The sequence below is a fragment of the Lolium rigidum genome, chromosome 7, assembly GCF_022539505.1.
Source record: "Lolium rigidum isolate FL_2022 chromosome 7, APGP_CSIRO_Lrig_0.1, whole genome shotgun sequence".
Lineage (NCBI taxonomy): Eukaryota > Viridiplantae > Streptophyta > Magnoliopsida > Poales > Poaceae > Lolium > Lolium rigidum.
The window spans coordinates 109606295-109624413 of record NC_061514.1 but is presented as its reverse complement, the minus strand read 5'-3'; the positions used below and the strand labels follow the sequence as shown (position 1 = coordinate 109624413).

General features: G+C 45.2%; 1 protein-coding gene across 7 annotated transcripts; it reads left to right on the top strand.

Annotated features, from left to right (window-relative positions):
- Positions 1-5518: 5518 nt before the first annotated feature.
- On the top strand, positions 5519-17435 carry LOC124669704 (protein NRT1/ PTR FAMILY 4.4-like). 7 transcript variants are annotated; one of them, XM_047206267.1, is made up of 7 exons: positions 11936-12180; positions 12265-12342; positions 12462-13713; positions 13841-14058; positions 15479-15919; positions 16017-16141; positions 16263-17435. In XM_047206267.1, exons 3-7 carry the CDS (start codon positions 13626-13628, stop codon positions 17086-17088), a joined length of 1698 nt encoding a protein of 565 aa, XP_047062223.1. In that variant the 5' UTR covers positions 11936-12180; positions 12265-12342; positions 12462-13625; the 3' UTR covers positions 17089-17435. The 7 variants fall into 7 exon arrangements, with proteins under 7 accessions (XP_047062226.1, XP_047062223.1, XP_047062225.1 ...); XM_047206269.1 differs by having other exon boundaries at positions 11936-12342; positions 12462-12531; positions 13563-13713; XM_047206270.1 differs by lacking the exons at positions 11936-12180; positions 12265-12342 and adding an exon at positions 5519-5632 and having other exon boundaries at positions 13563-13713.
- The last annotated feature ends 684 nt before the right edge of the window (positions 17436-18119 follow it).

Below are 18119 nucleotides of genomic sequence, written 5' to 3'. Positions count from 1 at the left end.
GCCCTCGACGTCTCGCCGACTTCGTCGCCGTCAGGCTGCCGCCGTGCGCCCTCGACGTCTCGCCGCGCCGCCCGTGACCGCCGCCGCCGCCGCCGCGCCCTCCTCTTCTCGATCTGTCGCCGGCCCGGCCGTAAGTCTCGCCGCGCGCCGCTGCCCTGCGCGCCCTCCTCTTCTCGATCCCGGCCGCGCCTGACCGCCGCCGCGCGCCGCACCCGTGACCGCCGGCGCTCCCGTGACCGACGCCGCCGCGCCCTCCTCTGGGCCACCGGCCGTGACCGCGCCGCCGGCCGTACGCGCACCGCCGCACCGTACCGGCCGCACCAAAGGACGAACAAAAAGAAGTTTTAGAAAAAAAATTAACAAAAAAAAAACAGTTTTTAAAATTTGCAAGAATTAGTCCGGATTTTTTCCTTTTTTTTTTGTTATGTTTGTTATTTTTAATTTTAACTATATACTTAACAAAAAAAACTTAAAATTTTGTAATTAACTATAACTTCAACTTAACAAAAAAACTTAAAATTTTGTAATTAACTATAACTTCAACTTAACAAAAAAACTTAAAATTTTGAAATTAACTATAACTTCAACTTAACAAAAAAACTTAAAATTTTGTAATTAACTATAACTTCAACTTAACAAAAAACTTAAAAGTTTTGGCCCGTCTTCTCCGCGAGCCTCGACACGCGCCGTGACGCCGCCGCCGCCGCTGCCCAGTACGTCCCGTCGCGCGCCCCGCCCGATTCTTCGTCCCCGCCGCGCGCGCGGCGCCGTTCCTTCGTCGTTGTCGCCGTGGTGTCGCCGCCGTACGGTCGCCAACGCCGTCAACGCCGTCAACGCTACCTCTATTCATAAAAATGTAACGCCGCCGTACCGTCGCCAACTTAAAAAGAACTAAAGTTTTGACTTAATAAAAATGAACTAAATTTTAACTTCAACGCGCCAACGCCAACGCTGTCAACGCGCCACCGCCACCGCGAGGGTTATGTGTCCTCGTCACCGCCACCGCCCTTTCGCCACCGCCCTTTCGCCACCGCCACCGGTCTCTCGGTCACGCGGTCACCTGCGTCCCCCCTCTCGCCTCCCGCTCGTCGCCCTCTCTCGTTTATATGTAGAAGAGATGTGATAATGCATATACACAATTAATTTGTTTTGACTACATGTTTTCAGGACTGACATATGGCGGACGATAGAGCTGACCCGATTCTGGACAACTATGATCCGGACGCTGAAGACCATATGTTCGGCATCATAAAAGGCGATATTCCATTTGTGCCGACCGGAGAAGAAGAAGATGATATCTCTTCTTATCTGAACCTTGAGGGTGAAGATGAAGGGCGCCGTCGGCAGCAGATGATGCCGAAGAAACGTCGATAAACGACGATCTTCAATTGGAAGTAGCAACCACCTCCGGCGCCGAGGTATATATATATACATATTGAGCGTCTGGTGATACAACTAACTGATTTGAATAAATGTGTGTGTACTAACGCGCGCGATTCTCTTTCTTATTTTAGCCCTCGGCCGGATCGTCGAAAAAATCGAGTACGTCGTCGTCAAAGCGTGGCGCAACCAAGACGATGAAAGCAGGAGAAACATGCACCATCGATGTTGTCGACGAAGCAACCGGCAGGCCGCTGGAGCCCAGCAAGAACGCCACCAAGTTTGTCAGCCAATGCGGAGCCGTTGTTAGAGACAACGTCTCGATCACCCTCCAGGAGTGGAATGAGCCAAAGAAGGCACGTGTTGGTTTCACTTTTGTCGATAAGAGAACAAAAAAAGATTGCTTCAAAAAGCTTATGGAACATTTCGTTCTACCTCCGGAATACCGCAAATACGATGAGGAGGGTAACAAGATTGCGGAAAACAAGAAGAGGCGCAAGCTAGTCAAACAGTTCGCTCTTTCTAGGATGGCCAACGCATTCCGGAAATACAAGCAAAATCTAGCCCATGACTTTGTCAACCAGGGCAAGACTCCGGATTTCAAAGGACAATATGAGAAACTGCAACATGATTGGCCAGAATTTGTGAAGCAAAAGAAATCGGAGCAGTTCCTTGAACTATCGAAAAAAATAAGGAAAATGCGGCCAAGAAGGAGTACAATCATAAAATGGGGCCAGGAGGGTATCGCTTTTGGCAGCCTAGGTGGGAGAAGACGAAGAACGAGCTCAGGGCGCGAGGAATCCGTCCAGGTACGGAGGGATGGGACCCAAGGGCCAAAAGCTGGTGGTACGGGCATGGGGGATCGCTGAACCCGGAGACAGGGGAGTGTGTTTACCAGGGCAAAATAATTACACCCACCAAAAAGCTTATTGAGGCAATGAGGGATGCTCAAGAGGGGAGGATCAAGTTCAACAGAGAGAACGACGCCCTGACAAAAGCCCTCGGGAATCCTGAACACGGAGGACGTGTACGAGGCATGGGGCACATTCCGTGGAAAATAGGGTTCCCCGGAACGATGACCCGTACGGTTACGAAGCCGTAAGAGAAAGATGGATCGGGAAAAAGATGTTGTGGCGCAGTTGGTAACGGAAATGGATGTGATGAAGAAAACCGTGAGTGTACTAGTAGCCGAAAGAGAGGCAGCTCGGGCGCAGCATGAAGATCATCCAATGGATCTCGGAAGCCAGCAGCGGAGAAGAAGCAGCGTGGCTTCCACGGAGGCCTCACCGGATGGTGCACCGACGATAGAAATTACTGCACCGGAGCCTCTGGTGGTCGAAATTACTGCACCGGAGCCTCCTCGCTACCCCGTGGACGATATAAAGGAGATGAAAGCATGTCATCTGTATTATCCTATCGGGAACATGTCCATGAAGGTAGCCATCGGCAGTGCTTTACCACTGGAGCACTCCACCACAACAAACCCATTCAAGATGGCTATGCTCGTGTCACGGTGGAGGAGATAGTCCAAGGGTTTGAGGACCCGGACATTGACATTGCTACACCCGAAGGGGTGAAAAGACTTGGAGATGTCAAGCGCCAGCTCATTCTATGGCGGAAGAAATTTATCAAGTTTCCAGGCGAGGCGCCAACAAGTCCACCCCCGTACGGTGGTGGTGGTGGCGGTGGCGGTGACGGTGGCGGTGGCGGTGACGGTGGCGGTGGCGGTGACGGTGGCGGTGGTGCTTCACCTAATACACCTCATTCACGTCAGCCGACGCCGCCCCCCAGTCCTCGTCCGGCGGGTGATCAGACACCGGTACCGCCCCCCAATCCACCTCCGGCGAAGAAGCAGAAGCAGTCCTGGGTTATTAACCCGGACCCTTATGTACCTAGAACCACAAAGATACCAGAGCCATCACTGAAGCCTCTCATCCCGAGGCCTTGGGAACTTAGTGTCGAGGAAAATGCAGCGGCCGTGGCTGCTCAGCATGAGAAATGGAAGGAGGAGTGCAAGAAGAAAAGAGAGGGCGAGCCCAAGCCAGTATATTCTGACAAGCAAAAGCAGTGGGCTAAGTCATTTTTGAACACACCGTCCCAAGCCGCGAAGAATCTGCCTGACGACTATTTACGTGAACTTCGTAGGCAAGCACTCGCGTTCAAGAGGAACCAAGAGGGGGCGGAGAAGAAAGCCTTGGAGGACGAGGCCGAGACAAAATTAGAAAGGGGGAAAGAAGTTGCCCAGCTCGGGGAACAAAGTAAACAATCGATCGCCCCGCTCATAGTGCAAGCCGCCGGTCCGGATGCCCCCGATATCATAGCAGCTGCGGCAAGCACATGGATTGACCGTAACGAGTGCCGGAGAACAAGCGGCCGACTTAGGTATCACTCTTCGTGCACTCGTTAGGCCTTGATGAGGCGCCAATGAAGGACGTAGTATTTACATATGTGAAGAATGGCCCTCTCATCGAGCCTGCGCAGGAAGAGGATCTACCTCGACAAATGAAAGGTCTGCTAAATTGGTACAAGGGTTACATAAAACATAAAAACGCCAAAGACTATATCTATGCGGAAGTTAGATATGAGCATCACTTCAAACGTTACTGGGTACAAATTCCTCTCGAGTGAATTGTTCCAGATTGTTCAATCTGCGCGACCTCGACAAATCTATCATCGGTTGCTACGTTCGTAAGTGATTTATTAATTTCTACCCCATCTCGTTCATTGCCTGCACTATATATATATATATATATTGTCCTAACTATCTTGTTGTGTACGCTATATATTATGCAGAATGAAGAAGCGGGAAATGCGAATAAGGAACATCCATGATGTTGGGTTCATTGACCCACACATCGTTAATTCATATGTGTTAGAACACCACCCCGCCGACGTGGAGGATGACCTGTGGCGGTTTATTAGAAAACAACAACAGAAAAGTGATATTCTATTTCCTTACCATTTTGGGTGAGTGTTTCTGTCTTGAGCACATTCTCTTTTGTTTACTCCATGCATGGTATGTGGCTAATCGATGAATTATGCATGACTGTGCATGTATCGTGTCCGCAGGTTCCACTGAATTCTTATGGTAATTAAAGTTCAGACCTCCTCGCTCTCGTCCACGACTCTCCGAATATGGATCCGGCGCTTTGGGGCGACATGAGAAAAATGATGCAAAAGTAATTATTTTCATTCATTTGCGCTCTATATCGATCGGCCTATTTCGTTCATCATTTCCTAATATCAAGTAACTAATTAATAACTCTCTTGTTTATTTAATTTTCTTTGCCTCGTAGGGTTTGGAGACGGTTCGTAGATACCAAGGTCGGTGAATTCAAAAAAGAGCTACATTTTAAAATGGCAAGTGCGGACGACTGGGGATACTCAGCCACCGGGGACCAATCTATGTGGATACTATGTTTGTGAGAGGATCCGGAGATACTGCAATGAGCGGGACCAGAAGTGTGAGAACAACATCCTGAGGAATAACCTCCGGAAGACGCTTCCTTTTGAAGCTCGCTTCCGACCACTTCAAGAGGAACTAGCTGGATGGTTGGCGAGGGAAGTCATCGATCCTAGAGGAGAACACTATTACGATGACGTAGAACTTTATATGCACCAGAATTTGTAACTAACTTGTTCAAAATTGTATATGGTCATCCTATATTGAATATATATTGTATATGGTCATCCGATATTGAATATATATTGTATATTCCTCTTGAATTCTTTTTGGTTCTAATTTCAAATTTGTTTGAAATTGTACATTCATATGCATGTATGTATACGAGTACCGTAGAATATGTGAAACTCCTTCAAAATTAAAACCCAAAAGAAATAAAATAATACAAATTAAAAAGAAACCAGATTTAGGGGGAGGGGGCTAAACCCTAAACCCTGCGGAGGCCTTTAGTCGCGGTTGGCCGGAAGAACCGCGACTAAAGGTCCTCCGCCCCGGCGCCCGCCTGCGGCCCACGTGGACGGGCCTTTAGTCGCGGTTCGTAAGGAACCGCGACTAAAGGGGGGGCCTTTAGTCGCGCTACTTTGGTCGCGGTTGCGCCACCGCGACTAATGGCAGTTGCCAACCGCGACCAAAGCCCCTTTTTCCACCAGTGCTCGACCATGGCCAGATGGCTCACCGCCAGCCTCGGGCCCTCGGCGCCCGTTGGGACCCCGCCACTCAGGCACGCGTCCGACGTTTCTCCATCAGGCCGAGGTGGAGATACGCGCAAGCGCCCAGATGAGTGCAGAGGTATTCTTTATGAGATCTTACTTCACGCAGATTACGATTCCTCCTTAAACTAGACATGAATTGCCGACGTTTAGCAAGGACGGCAGCTATTTGTCCTTTTCTTTTCTTAGTAGGGACAACAGCAGTGACCCTTTTAGTACTTAACCGTTTGGAAGGTTGGCCGATTTTATTGGTCGTATATAGTTCGCAATGATACGTCTAATGTATTTCTTAATCTTTGTGTCCATTCCCTTTCACTTCGTTTCCAAATGTCGCTCAATGAGCGTGAGCAACTTTGGGGCTTAGGCCTGAAACATTGGTGGACTATTAGTCTTTATGGCAGTTCACAAGTTTAATTTGTCGATAGCATGAGATTTAGGTAACTTCTCTACATTTATATCTGTGTGTATTGTAGGAACCATACCCTGTCGGATAGAGGACGGCAGATTGTGGCTCGTGCTAGAGTCGAGTCGCCACATCTGGTCGCCTCTCCCCCTGTGGCTCCACGGGAGCCCTCACCCTCCAGAGTTCGGATCTTTATGCAGGGTCGCACTCGTCCGGTCTCCGTTTCGCCGCGGGTGCAGCAGCCACTGACTCCGTCTTCTACATCGCCTCAGACGGTTTCAGTGGTGCCGCCGACGTCAGTAGTGCAGCAGCCCGCTGCGTCTTCGCTGCATGCGCAGCGGACCGTGGGGTCTCCTCGCGCGCCGGGTTCGACCGAGGAGCGGTCGACGCCGCTGACCCACCGGGCCGAGCAGCGGCCGACCACGGCTCCGCCGCTGCAGCCTGTTGGGGGGCCCACGCTGCCGGTGCAGCAGGGCGCCACGATGTTGTCTTCGCCGGGACAGGCGGTCTCGGAGGCCGCCACGCAGGGGGGGCGGGTGGAGGTGCTGCCCATATCTTCTTCGCCTCTGCCGCGTCCGAGTGCCGCAGTGGTGGAGGAGATGCGGGACCTTGAGCAGCGGACTCCGAGGACCACGCATTCTATGGCGGTTAGGTCTTCCGAGTCTGCGGCTCCGCCGGCTTCCTCGTCGCCACCGTCTGCTCCGCCGTCTACCTCCACGCCGCCGGCCAAGGCGGGAGAGATACAGGGGGTTTCTTCACCCGCTACCCCTGTATCGGTGGCTCCTTCTTCACATGCTAGTTCTCCGCCGCGCTCGCCCTCTTCTTCGCCAGCCTCCTTGCAGCAGCCTTCACCCATGGTCCCTCCTCCAGTCGTTCAGCCGACGGTGAGGAGAAGTGGGAGGTTTGCTCTTTCGGAGGATGGGGCGGGGGCGACGGATGAGGACGTCATGCAGAGAGCCATGCGACGCAAGGCGGAGATGAACCTCGACACGGCAGGTATTAAACAACCGTCTAAGTCTTTTGTTTCTTTTTCAGATACTCGTATTTCTTCTAATTTGAGTAGCCTAGGGGTTTCCTTGGGTTCTCGGTCTGATGAGATTTCTGTTTCGGCTAATGTGTTGAGACAAACGGAGCTTGACCGTTTAACGGTTGTTCCGAATGTCCCCACTGGGCCTGAAACGGCAATTATAGACGATGATGATGATGATGACATCCTAGATGGTCAAATTCTCTCGGCTATAATTGGCAACATTTCAGAAGTTGATTTAGAACACGCGGAGCTTAGTTCTGATTTACAAGCATCCGAACGTGGTTCTCGATCATCGGCTGGAAAGAAATCTCGTAGGTATGGCAAGAACTATAAATCTAAAATAGTTTCTCGATGATTGGCATGTTCCGGAATAGCAGAGGTCTTCGTGACTTGGCTAAGCATTCCCACATTGCTGATGGTTGTAGAGATTATGATTTAGATTTTCTTGCTATATCAGAGACGGGTAGGCGAAATTTCTCTCAAAGTTTTCTCGACCGTTTGTCAGGCGGGATTAACTTTCGGTGGTTTTCTCGCCCGCCCCGTGGTAGGTCGGGGGCATTTTACTTGGCGTCCGCATAGACACCATGACCGTTTTAGCTAGTTCGATGGAGAGTACCACATTAAGCTCGATATTCGGAACAAAGCGGATGGTTTCATGTGGAGTCCGGTCGCTGTGTATGGTGCCGCCCGAGGAAGAGTTTAAGGCTGACTTTTTACGTGAGTTGGTAAACCTTACAAAAGATAATCCTTACCCGATTTTAATCGGAGGTGATTTTAATTTGTTGAGGTTTCCTCATGAGAAAAGTAAAGGCCGCTTTGATGGTCATTGGCCTTTCTTGTTCAACGCTGTCATTGATAGCCTTGATTTAAGAGAGGTGTTTATGATCGGTCGACAGTTTACTTGGGCAAACAGCTTGCCGGAGCCCACTTACGAGAAACTAGATCGCGTGTTGATGGATACCGAATGGGAAAATAAATACCCTCTGGTGTCAGTCCGCGCACTAGAACGTATTGAAAAACTATCTGACCACGCTCCCATCCTTTTAACCACCGGGAATCCCACACCCGTTTGTAAACGGCCGTTCAAATTTGAACTTGGCTGGTTATATCGACAGGGATTTCATGATATGGTTAAAAGGGTTTGGGATAGACCGGTCGGGGGGAGTACGCCCATTTTGAGATGGAATAATAAAATGCGTTCTATGCGCAAACATCTCTCTGGTTGGGCTGCCCATACGGCTGGTATTCTTAAAAAAGAAAAGTCTCGCTTATCAAATGTGATTGATGAGCTTGAGGCTGTTGCGGAGGTTAGACCCCTGGCTACACATGAGATTGAGCTTAAAAATCAATCGAATGAACAGATGGCGGGTCTTCTTCGCGAAGAGGAGCTCAAATGGTATCAACGATCCAAAGCTCAATTCATCTTGGAAGGAGACTCGAATACGCGGTACTTCCATGGCTTAGCTAATGGGAGACACCGGAAAAAACGTATTCATTCTCTTATTCAAGATGAAGGGTTGATTGAAGGCCATGAGCAACTCAAGTCTTACATCACTAATTATTACAAGGGTCTGTTTGGTCCTCCGGAGGAAAGTACTTTTTCTCTTAACGAGGACTTAACGGATGATATACCCCAAGTTTCTTTGGAAGAAAACGGCTTGCTAACCGCACCTTATACTGAGGAAGAGGTTAAGAAGGCAGTTTTCCAAATGGAATGCAACAAAGCACCGGGTCCAGATGGGTTTCCAGCAGAGTTTTATCAAACCTTCTGGGATACTATTAAATCGGACCTTCTAGATTTGTTCAGTGATTTACACATTGGACAACTAGAATTATTTCGTCTAAATTTTGGTGAAGTTATCTTGTTACCGAAAATTAATGAGGCAGAAAGGATCCAACAATATAGACCCATTTGCCTATTAAATGTAAGTTTCAAGATTTTCACGAAAGTGGCCACCATTAGACTTAATACAGTTGCGGATCATGTTGTTTTACCATCGCAGACAGCCTTTATGCAAGGACGTAATATCCTTGATGGAGTAGCGGTTTTGCATGAAACGGTACATGAGATGCATTCTAAGAAATTAAATGGGGTTATTTTAAAGCTTGATTTTGAGAAGGCGTATGATAAAGTTAAATGGTCTTTCCTTCAACAGACACTCAGGATGAAAGGCTTTTCGCCTGAGTGGCGAGCTCTAATTCATGATTTCGTGTATGGAGGTAGTGTTGCAATCCGGGTTAATGATGACACCGGACACTACTTCCAAACACGAAAAGGGTTACGCCAAGGAGATCCGCTATCTCCGATGTTATTTAACATCGTAGCGGATATGCTGGCGGTACTCATAGAGAGAGCCAAGTCTGATGGTCAGATTGAAGGTGTGATTCCACATCTGGTTGATGGTGGCTTATCTATCCTTCAATACGCTGATGACACGATTCTTTTTATGGATCATGATCTTGAAAAAGCTCGAAACCTGAAATTAATTTTAGCAGTTTTTGAGCAATTATCAGGATTGAAAATTAACTTCCATAAAAGTGAATTGTTCTGCTTCGGTGATGCCCAAGATGATGTAGCTCTGTATACAGAGTTATTTGGTTGTGGGCAAGGCCAATTTCCGATTCGCTATTTGGGTATTCCGATTCATTATCGGAGACTGACAATTGCGGAATGGAAATTAGTGGAAGAAAGATTACAAAAACGCCTTAGTAGTTGGAAAGGTAAATTGTTGTCCCTGGGTGGAAGATTGGTACTCATTAATTCAGTACTAACTAATATGGTACTGTATATGCTATCATTCTTCATCCTACCAAAAGGAATTCTGCATAAACTCGATTATTATCGATCCAGATTCTTTTGGCAAGGGGACAACGAGAAAAGAAATATCGACCGGTTAAATGGAGTATAGTTTGTAGTCCCAAAGATCAAGGAGGGCTTGGAGTTCATGACCTGGAGGTCAAGAATTCAGCTCTTCTGGGTAAATGGCTTTTTAAGCTACTTACGGAGGATGGGATTTGGCAAACTATACTTCGGAGAAAGTACATCGGCTCGAAGACATTATCTCAGGTGGTTTGGAAACCCGGGGATTCACACTTCGGGCTGGTCTCATGGCGACAAAAAATATCTTCTTTCGACATGGGACTTTCTCCATTAAGAATGGAGCACGGATACGGTTCTCGGGAAGATGTTTGGCTCGACAATGCTCCCCTAAGCGAACAGTATCCCGCTTTGTATAGAATTGCACGTCGCCAAGGTGATACCATTGCAACCGTAATGGCTACTTCACCCCCGAATGTGACGTTCGGACGGGTTTTACTAGGACAAAGGCTTGTGGCATGGAACAATCTAATTCAGCGGCTTGGAGATATTCAGTTATCACCGGAGCCGGATGAATTTCGATGGAACCTCCATGTAGATGGTACTTTTTCTGTAAAATCTTTATACAATGCGATCCCGCTTTCGATTTACCAGTTGATAATAATAAAAAAATTTGGAAGATGAAGATACCATTAAAAATTAAAATTTTTGGATGGTATCTTCGTCGCGGGGTTATCCTCACCAAAGACAATCTTGTTAAGCGGAATTGGCACGGAAGTACACGATGTGTCTTTTGTCATCATGATGAAACCATCAAACATTTATTCTTCCAGTGCCTGTTTGCGAGATCTATATGGTCAGATCATCCAAGTAGCGTCTACCTTGTATCCGCCGACTAGTGTCGCTAATGTCTTTGGCAATTGGCTTCATGGTATTAACTCAAGGTTTAAAATGCTTCTTAGGATGGGGGCGCTAGCAGTTATCCGGGCGCTCTGGCTATGTAGAAATGACAAGATCTTTAATGACAAAAATTGCTCTTTGTTGCAGGTCATCTACAGATGCACGAGGTATTCTCCGTTCGTGGTTACCTCTTCAGCGTGTGGAGAACCGAGACCTATTTACGGAGGTCTGTACACGGTTGGAGGATACGGCGAGGGATACTTTTTCCCTACATGGGTGGCAGCATAGTCTACGGATAGTAGCTCCTCCCACATCTTAGGCGTCATATGATTCATCGTTCCGATATGTATTTCGCCTTTTTATTTTTGTAACTCTGGACTCTTGAGACAACAAACGGCTGTGTGCATCCTAGTTATGCAGAGGCTGGATGTAATTGCTTCTTGAAGTAATAAAGCATCCTTTATCGAAAAAAAAGGAACCATACCCTGTTATTACATGATGCACCTTTACCTCTACGCCTGGGTTTCAAATTTCAAGTATTTGAAGAAAGTAGTGACGAAGTATTATTTTTGATTTTCTGGTCACCTGCACGGTAACACAAGGTAGCAGACTAGTCTTCAGATATTATGAATCCCCCTATGTTACACAGATGTCTATGATCTCTCTCTCTCTCTCTCTCTCTCTGTTCACCAAAACAATATGTGTAGCTCGGATAAATAAGTGCACATGTTATACAAGTATTATTTTCTTTTGCAGTGAATGCTAATAGCATCTTCATACGATTTGCACGGAGGACTACACTAGCTAGTCTTAAAAAAAAACAAGACCACCGGGCAACTCTGGCCGGCCAGAAGACGCCACATTGCTCTAGTCACTGAGCTACTAGCTCATCCACACACTAGCTCGTCTTGCTGTTTCAAATATGGTATTCATCTTTATGGAAGATGACACTAAGCTTTTTCTGTAGTTCAGTCGGAGTTTGGTAAACCTTCAACATGTCAGCTTCTGTAATTTGACCATGTCGTTGGTGCTAGGACATCTGTAGCAGCCCATGTAGGGAATTTGAGATTCAATGGAATAGAATGTGCTACAGTGCTACTACAGGAAGGGTTAAGTCTTAAGAATGTTTGGTTTGATATATTGCTTTTCGAATTATTCTCTGGCCATCTCACACTCAACAAAATCAGGTATTGTTCAACTTCTGGTGGAAAACTGTTACTTTTTCCCTGTATGTGGTTTCAACTTATTGTGAGATTAGTCAGTCGATGACTAAATGAGGGATTTTTAAGGGAGCAAATTAGAACCCACTTACGCCTCTTATGTTGGACATTTTCTGCACTTGGAGCCTCTGTAGATCAATTAACTATATTTTTGAAGTAATTCCTCTCCTCTGTTGGATATTGTCTGGACTTGGATCATTTATGGAGTTACAAGAGCATCTACATGCCTGGTCCCTCCAAAACGAGCATACACAAGGTTTGCAAAAATGGCAGTTTCTTTTAGGACTTACAGCAGGAGAAGCTTCTATATTATATAAAATTAAAGTATATTTGCTTGTAGAGAGCTAGGTCCGTCTAGGGGACAACACTGAGAGAAAGATTACAAGAGCTGATGGAAAGGGGCTAGGCATTCTATTCAGTATGGCGGTGATGTTTGGATTTGGACTTAATGTCTCATCAACTTAGTTTGCCATTCCAGCAAATGTACTAATTACATCATCTCGTGTCGAACTATCATATTTTTTTTCTCTTTGTTAGGAAATACGGGGGTAATTTGACTATCCAAGGTCGAGCTTTTGGCCAGACATTAGTATGTTACAAACAACTGGTACAATTGAACTCACAATCTTATGCAGAATTATTTTTTGATTCTTAGTTAGCTAGTTAGTTAGTTTTTTGTTTCTTGCTTTTTTTTTTGTTTTCTTTTGCCTGTTGATTTTGTTCTGTTTGCTGTAGCTTCCCGTCATTTGGACGTGCTCCATCTAGTACAAAATGACACACATTTTGATGCATGTTCAAGAAGAAAAAAAACTATTTTTAGTGATTTTGTAACTGTTAACTCAACAGTGTACCAGTACTTTATGCTCAAAGTCTAAACTTAGACAGTCAAACTAAGCCCTAAATTTCCAAACAGAGGAATTATGGATTTTGTCTTACAAACAATTGTACTGAGCACAGATTGGTCAGCAATTTTATTTCCGAGAAGACTGACACCACATTCACGGCTGCCAGATTCTTTAACCCCACTGCAGTTTAGCATGGCTTAACATAGCATGTTTTTCTTTCTTCTCTTTTGACCTTGTGTTAGTTTTGGATTTGCCTTCTGCTGGTTGGTCAAGTTAGCCGCCTAGGTTTTTGTCTTTGGCCTCTGCCTGCAGTTTTGTTTGTCCTTGTAGGTTTGGTGCTTTTCAGCATTCTACTTCTAATACAATGGGTGGGTGAGCTAGAGTAAATAAGTCTGTTGTACTTCTGAGTTTTTATTTACGTTGTCATCATGTTTGTTTACGACATGAGCTTTCCAATTCATAAGTCAATTAATGTGAACTACTTGGAAGTAAATTATCTCATAAAAACGACTTGCGCTGGAAACAATAATGGATTATGAGCTAACTCACAGAATGTTGCTCTCAGGATGATAAGACACTGATAGAAATATGTGCTAGTATTTGGTACTTGGACTAGTAGTCTCACTTGCCTCTTTTTCTATTTGATGTTAGTGAATGCATTTTGTAACATCAAAATTTGAGTCAGTAGGAAATAGCAAGTAGCATAAAATAGGAACAAATCTTTGATCGATCCAGCTGATGCTATCACTCCTTTTAATATGAATATCCACCTGCTAATTTATACCCCTCGTAGTGTGAGCCATGCCACAGGTAGGCAGACAAGCAGTAAGCAGGAGGAGGAAGAAGAAGAAGCGCCATGGCACTTGGAGTCTTTGTAGATTGGAGGGGAAACACCATTAATAGGAAGGTGCACGGCGGAGTCAGAGCAGCATGGTTTTTGTATGGTAATTAAGTCACTACACACCGAGTCCTTATATGCAGACATGGTTACATATGTGCGGATGCAATATCTCATGTAACATCTGGAATTTTAAACATTGTAACATTTTTGTATGTTGTTTTGCCTTGCAGTTCTGACTGTGATAACAAACGTGGTTATAGTCCCAAACGTCCTGAATATGGTTACTTATCTCCATGGAACAATGCATATGGGGGTTTCAGGCTCCGTAACTACAGCCGCTAATTTTTTCGGTGCCACATCCGGGTTTGCAATGATCGGAGCTTTCATCTCAGACTCCTATGTTACTCGTTCTAGAACTATGCTCCTGTTTGGTCCATTTATGTTTCTGGTAATATGAATCTTCTGTTCAGTTATCTACACGATTCCTAATTTTCTCATGATCCAAAGGAGTTATTTTTTCGTTACTTACATGTTCTCCTTTTAAAAACTAGAAACTGCCAACAACAGAGACAGCAATGATACCTGCATGTCTTTATAAATTTTAAGATCCCAGTATCGTAAAATATAATGTACCATTAAATACCAAAACTAAGTGCTTACGATGACTAACCGTAGTATCATAAATTTGATTTTGTTTGTGGTAATTATTATGTTGTGGTCTCACCAACTTTAAAGAATTTCTGCCTGCCTTTCTGAAATACAGTTGCAGAAGAAACTGTAAATCTTAAAAGTACCCTTAAATACACGATTTTGTCAACACAGTCAGTCACTAAAATTGCTTGAAAATAATAAATGATGAAATGTCATCCAACCATTTAGCCCGTCATCTAATAGACACCATAATAGCAAATCGTTTGTGCCAAATGATAAGGGGTGTGGTGAGGTGAGAATGGCTCTAAATATACGTAGCTAAAACAGGGATGTGCCTCTAACATACTGATCCGATGCTGAGACTTAGAACTGCCTTATAACTTGTCATGTTTTCTTTGAGGAATGATATAAATTTTCTTGCCATGTTTTCATACAGCTCGATTCCTGACAAACATATAATACCTACTTTACCATATCCTTCACAAATATAACCCACTTATTAATGTTGGTATGAAGGGTACCTTTTTCTGTAAAATGCTAGTATTGGTATCCCCTGTGTCCTATCCTATTAAGGCTATGTTATTGTCCTTCATAATCTTTACATGTAAACAAAAATCCTAACAGCTTAGGATGTACCAGCTCCATCCCAAAGCTTAAGTCTTATATTATTTTTAGAAAGTCAAACTATGTCAAGTTTGACTAAGCTTTTTTAAAAAATCAATAACATGCAAAATACAAAATTAATATCATTAAATAGATAATGAAATATATTTTCGTATGGTAGCTACAAAATATTATATTTGTTGATAGATTGTTCTAAAAGTTTGTTCAAACTTTACTTGGTTTGACTTTTCAAAAAAAAGGCTTAAGCTTTAGGTTGGAGGTAGTATGTGTTTATTCACAATAGTTTTCTCAGCTTCTAAAATCCCTTTATAAGGAGGTCCATGATGTCAAACAAGTTTCTCTTGTAAAACTATAATTTACTCCCTCCGTTCTTTTTTAATTGACTCAAATTTAGTACAAAGTTGTACTAAATCTGAGTCAATTAAAAGAGAACGGAGGGACTAGTTCTTAATAAAATGACACTGGTCTCTCTCTCTCTCTGTCTCTCTTTGTGATGGAAATGTACGCTAGCTAACAGCCATTTTATGCACATTCCGGAGGAAACTAAATATGTAACTTTATTGTAGAGTCTAATCAAACATGAATTTGTGCAGGGATACGGGTTGCTCGCACTACAAGCCTACTTACCCTCCCTGCATCCACCACCGTGCAATATTGAAGCAGAAGTAAACAACTGCAAAGAGGTCCATGGCCGGGACGCTGCCTTATTGTACATAGGCTTGTATATGAGTGCATTTGGTGATGGTTGTATACGTTCTTGCTTGTCCTCCCTTGGAGCAGACCAGTTTGACCATGAAGATCCCACTGAATCTCGCCAACAGTCCAGCTTCTTTAACTGGTATACCTTCGGGATCTCCTTTGGAGGCTTTGTAGGGCTGATTCTCATAGTGTGGCTCCAGAAGTATAAAGGGTGGGATATTGGATTTGGGTTGTGCGCTCTCCTAATTCTTTTTGGACTGCTCATAGTTGCTGCTGGTTTCCCCTTCTACCGCAACCAAGTACCAGAAGGAAGTCCTCTAACTCGAGTACTGCAGGTTGTGCTACTTCGTGGCTCAAAACATAAATTTCATCCCAGTTCTCAACAAATGTACTAGAACTATTTGGTTGACTTCAATATTTTATCTCTCCCAGGTTCTTGTGGTTGCATTCAGGAACATGAAGCTTGAAGCACCTGAAAATCTGGAAGAAGCACGGAAAATCAATCCCGAGGCGGGAACAGTTTCTATTGATGCATACTCTCAAACAAATAGTCTGAAGTAAGATTCGGTGAAATAGAAAGTTTTCTTCTTCTGTTCGGACTAATCAAGTGAGCATAGAAAGTACACTAGAGCTTCGGATAGTGTTCCCTATTATAAACTCTTTCATTTATCTTGCCAGATTTCTCAACAAAGCTTGCATCAACCGTGGTAAAAGTGGAGCCTGGTCAGTTTGCAGTGCGACGAAGGTGGAGGAAACTAAGATTGTGCTCCGTTTTCTTCCGATCTTCATCAGCTCAGTGTTTGGATATATATCAAACATTAGCATCTTCACATTCACAGTGCAGCAAGGTGGTATGACAAACACGAGGCTGGGCAAGATCCATGTTGAACCAGCGACGCTCTTCGCCATCCCCGTAATATTCCAGATGCTAATTCTTGCCATCTATGATAAATTCATTGTGCGGTTATTGCGAAGGCGCACAGGGTACATTGGTGGCATCACCCATTTGCAGCGCATAGGTATAGGCTTCGCTGCCATGATACTCTCCTGTGTCATCGCAGCGGTTGTTGAGAAAAAGAGAAAGGAAGCTGTTGAGCAGATGTCCATTTTCTGGCTTACACCCCAGTTCTTACTGCTCGGCATGTCAGATGTAACATCATTCACTGGGCTCCTTGAGTTCTTCAACAGTGAAGCGCCACGGGGAATGAAGTCAATTGGCACGGCATTGTTCTGGTGTGATCTAGGGCTTGCGTCACTGATGGCCACATTCCTGGTGGATGCTGTAAACAGGGCAACAAGGCATGGTCACCAGCGAGGCTGGCTAGAGGGTACAACCTTGAACAGCAGCCATCTTGACTGGTTCTACTGGGTTGTGGCTGTAGTCGGATTGCTTGGCTTCTTCAACTACCTGTACTGGGCGAAGAAGTATGTGTACCGGAACAACCAACGCACCACTAAGCCAATGGTATGCATTGAGCCAATGGGTGATCAGGTTTCACCTTGAATTATCAACATATACTCGGTATATTACTTTGGAAAACAGAAGGCTGTGTGATTCACCATGTCATGGACTAGTCAAGCTTGGAAAGTGAAGTATAAGCCTGCAGCAGTACTGTGCTGGCATGTGCTGATCGGCTGAATTAATCCTCCATGCCAGAAGATTTGGATTTCACCGTAGTATGCAGTGTGTTCCATGGTTTTCTTCGTTGCGAAGTAATATCCAGGGACAAATATATATGATATATATGTGATTACTAAGTTGTTATCTTGATCATGTTTCAGAACTGGTTACTCCAGTAGAAACTATATATAAATACTCTGTTTGCCTTTACGGTGAATGTTTTGTCGAAATTTTGCAAAACAGTTGTATATTCTGTACTGGTCTACATGGACTTTTGTAGAAAAGAGATCATACGGTGAAACTGGATGTTGTATTTCCTCGTATACAAAAGCTCATAGTTGCGAACGGGTTCGTGACTTGTTGCATATGATTGTGGTACTTCACATACAAAGTACACAAGCAGCGAGGAAACCTCGTCTGTGGTTGATGTGTCAAGGTCCTGTCGCTGTGGGAAATATGATGGACCGCAAAAATGACGCTGGGCAATTGTAAGTTGTAACGATGACGCTGATCTCATCTACACTGGTGAACCTGCATGACAGAGGGTCATGGTCGCGCGCGCTGTTGCGAGTCTGTTGCGAGCACGCGCCGGCGGCCGCGGGTGCCAAGCACGCCCAACGGTGATGAGTGATGACCTTTCCGGGCCGGAACGGCGGCCGCTGTTCAAGTATCTCCAAGGGGGAGTGCTTCGGTGTCCCCCCCTTTGTTGAACGGGTAAGTTAGCGAAAGAAGTCTAGATAACCCCAGATTTTTCATATTTTGGACATAACACCCCTCAAATTAAAACCGGCATACTTAACCCTGCGCTTGAGCAACAGCGTCTTCGTCCAGCTAAAGGTGCCGAACAGGTCCATTGGCAACCTTCCGTCGCTAAAGAAGTGCACACCTTTGTCGCGGTCGCGGCTGCCATGCAG

What these genes read in the sequence shown, in the direction of transcription:
- LOC124669704 (XM_047206270.1), top strand. Translation starts at nt 13,626, where the DNA reads ATGGCACTTGGAGTCTTTGTAGATTGGAGGGGAAACACCATTAATAGG. An exon ending in AGCAGCATGGTTTTTGTATG is followed by an intron (nt 13,714 to 13,840) that starts GTAATTAAGTCA and finishes TTTGCCTTGCAG; the next exon opens with TTCTGACTGTGATAACAAAC. An exon ending in TCTCAAACAAATAGTCTGAA is followed by an intron (nt 16,142 to 16,262) that starts GTAAGATTCGGT and finishes TTATCTTGCCAG; the next exon opens with ATTTCTCAACAAAGCTTGCA.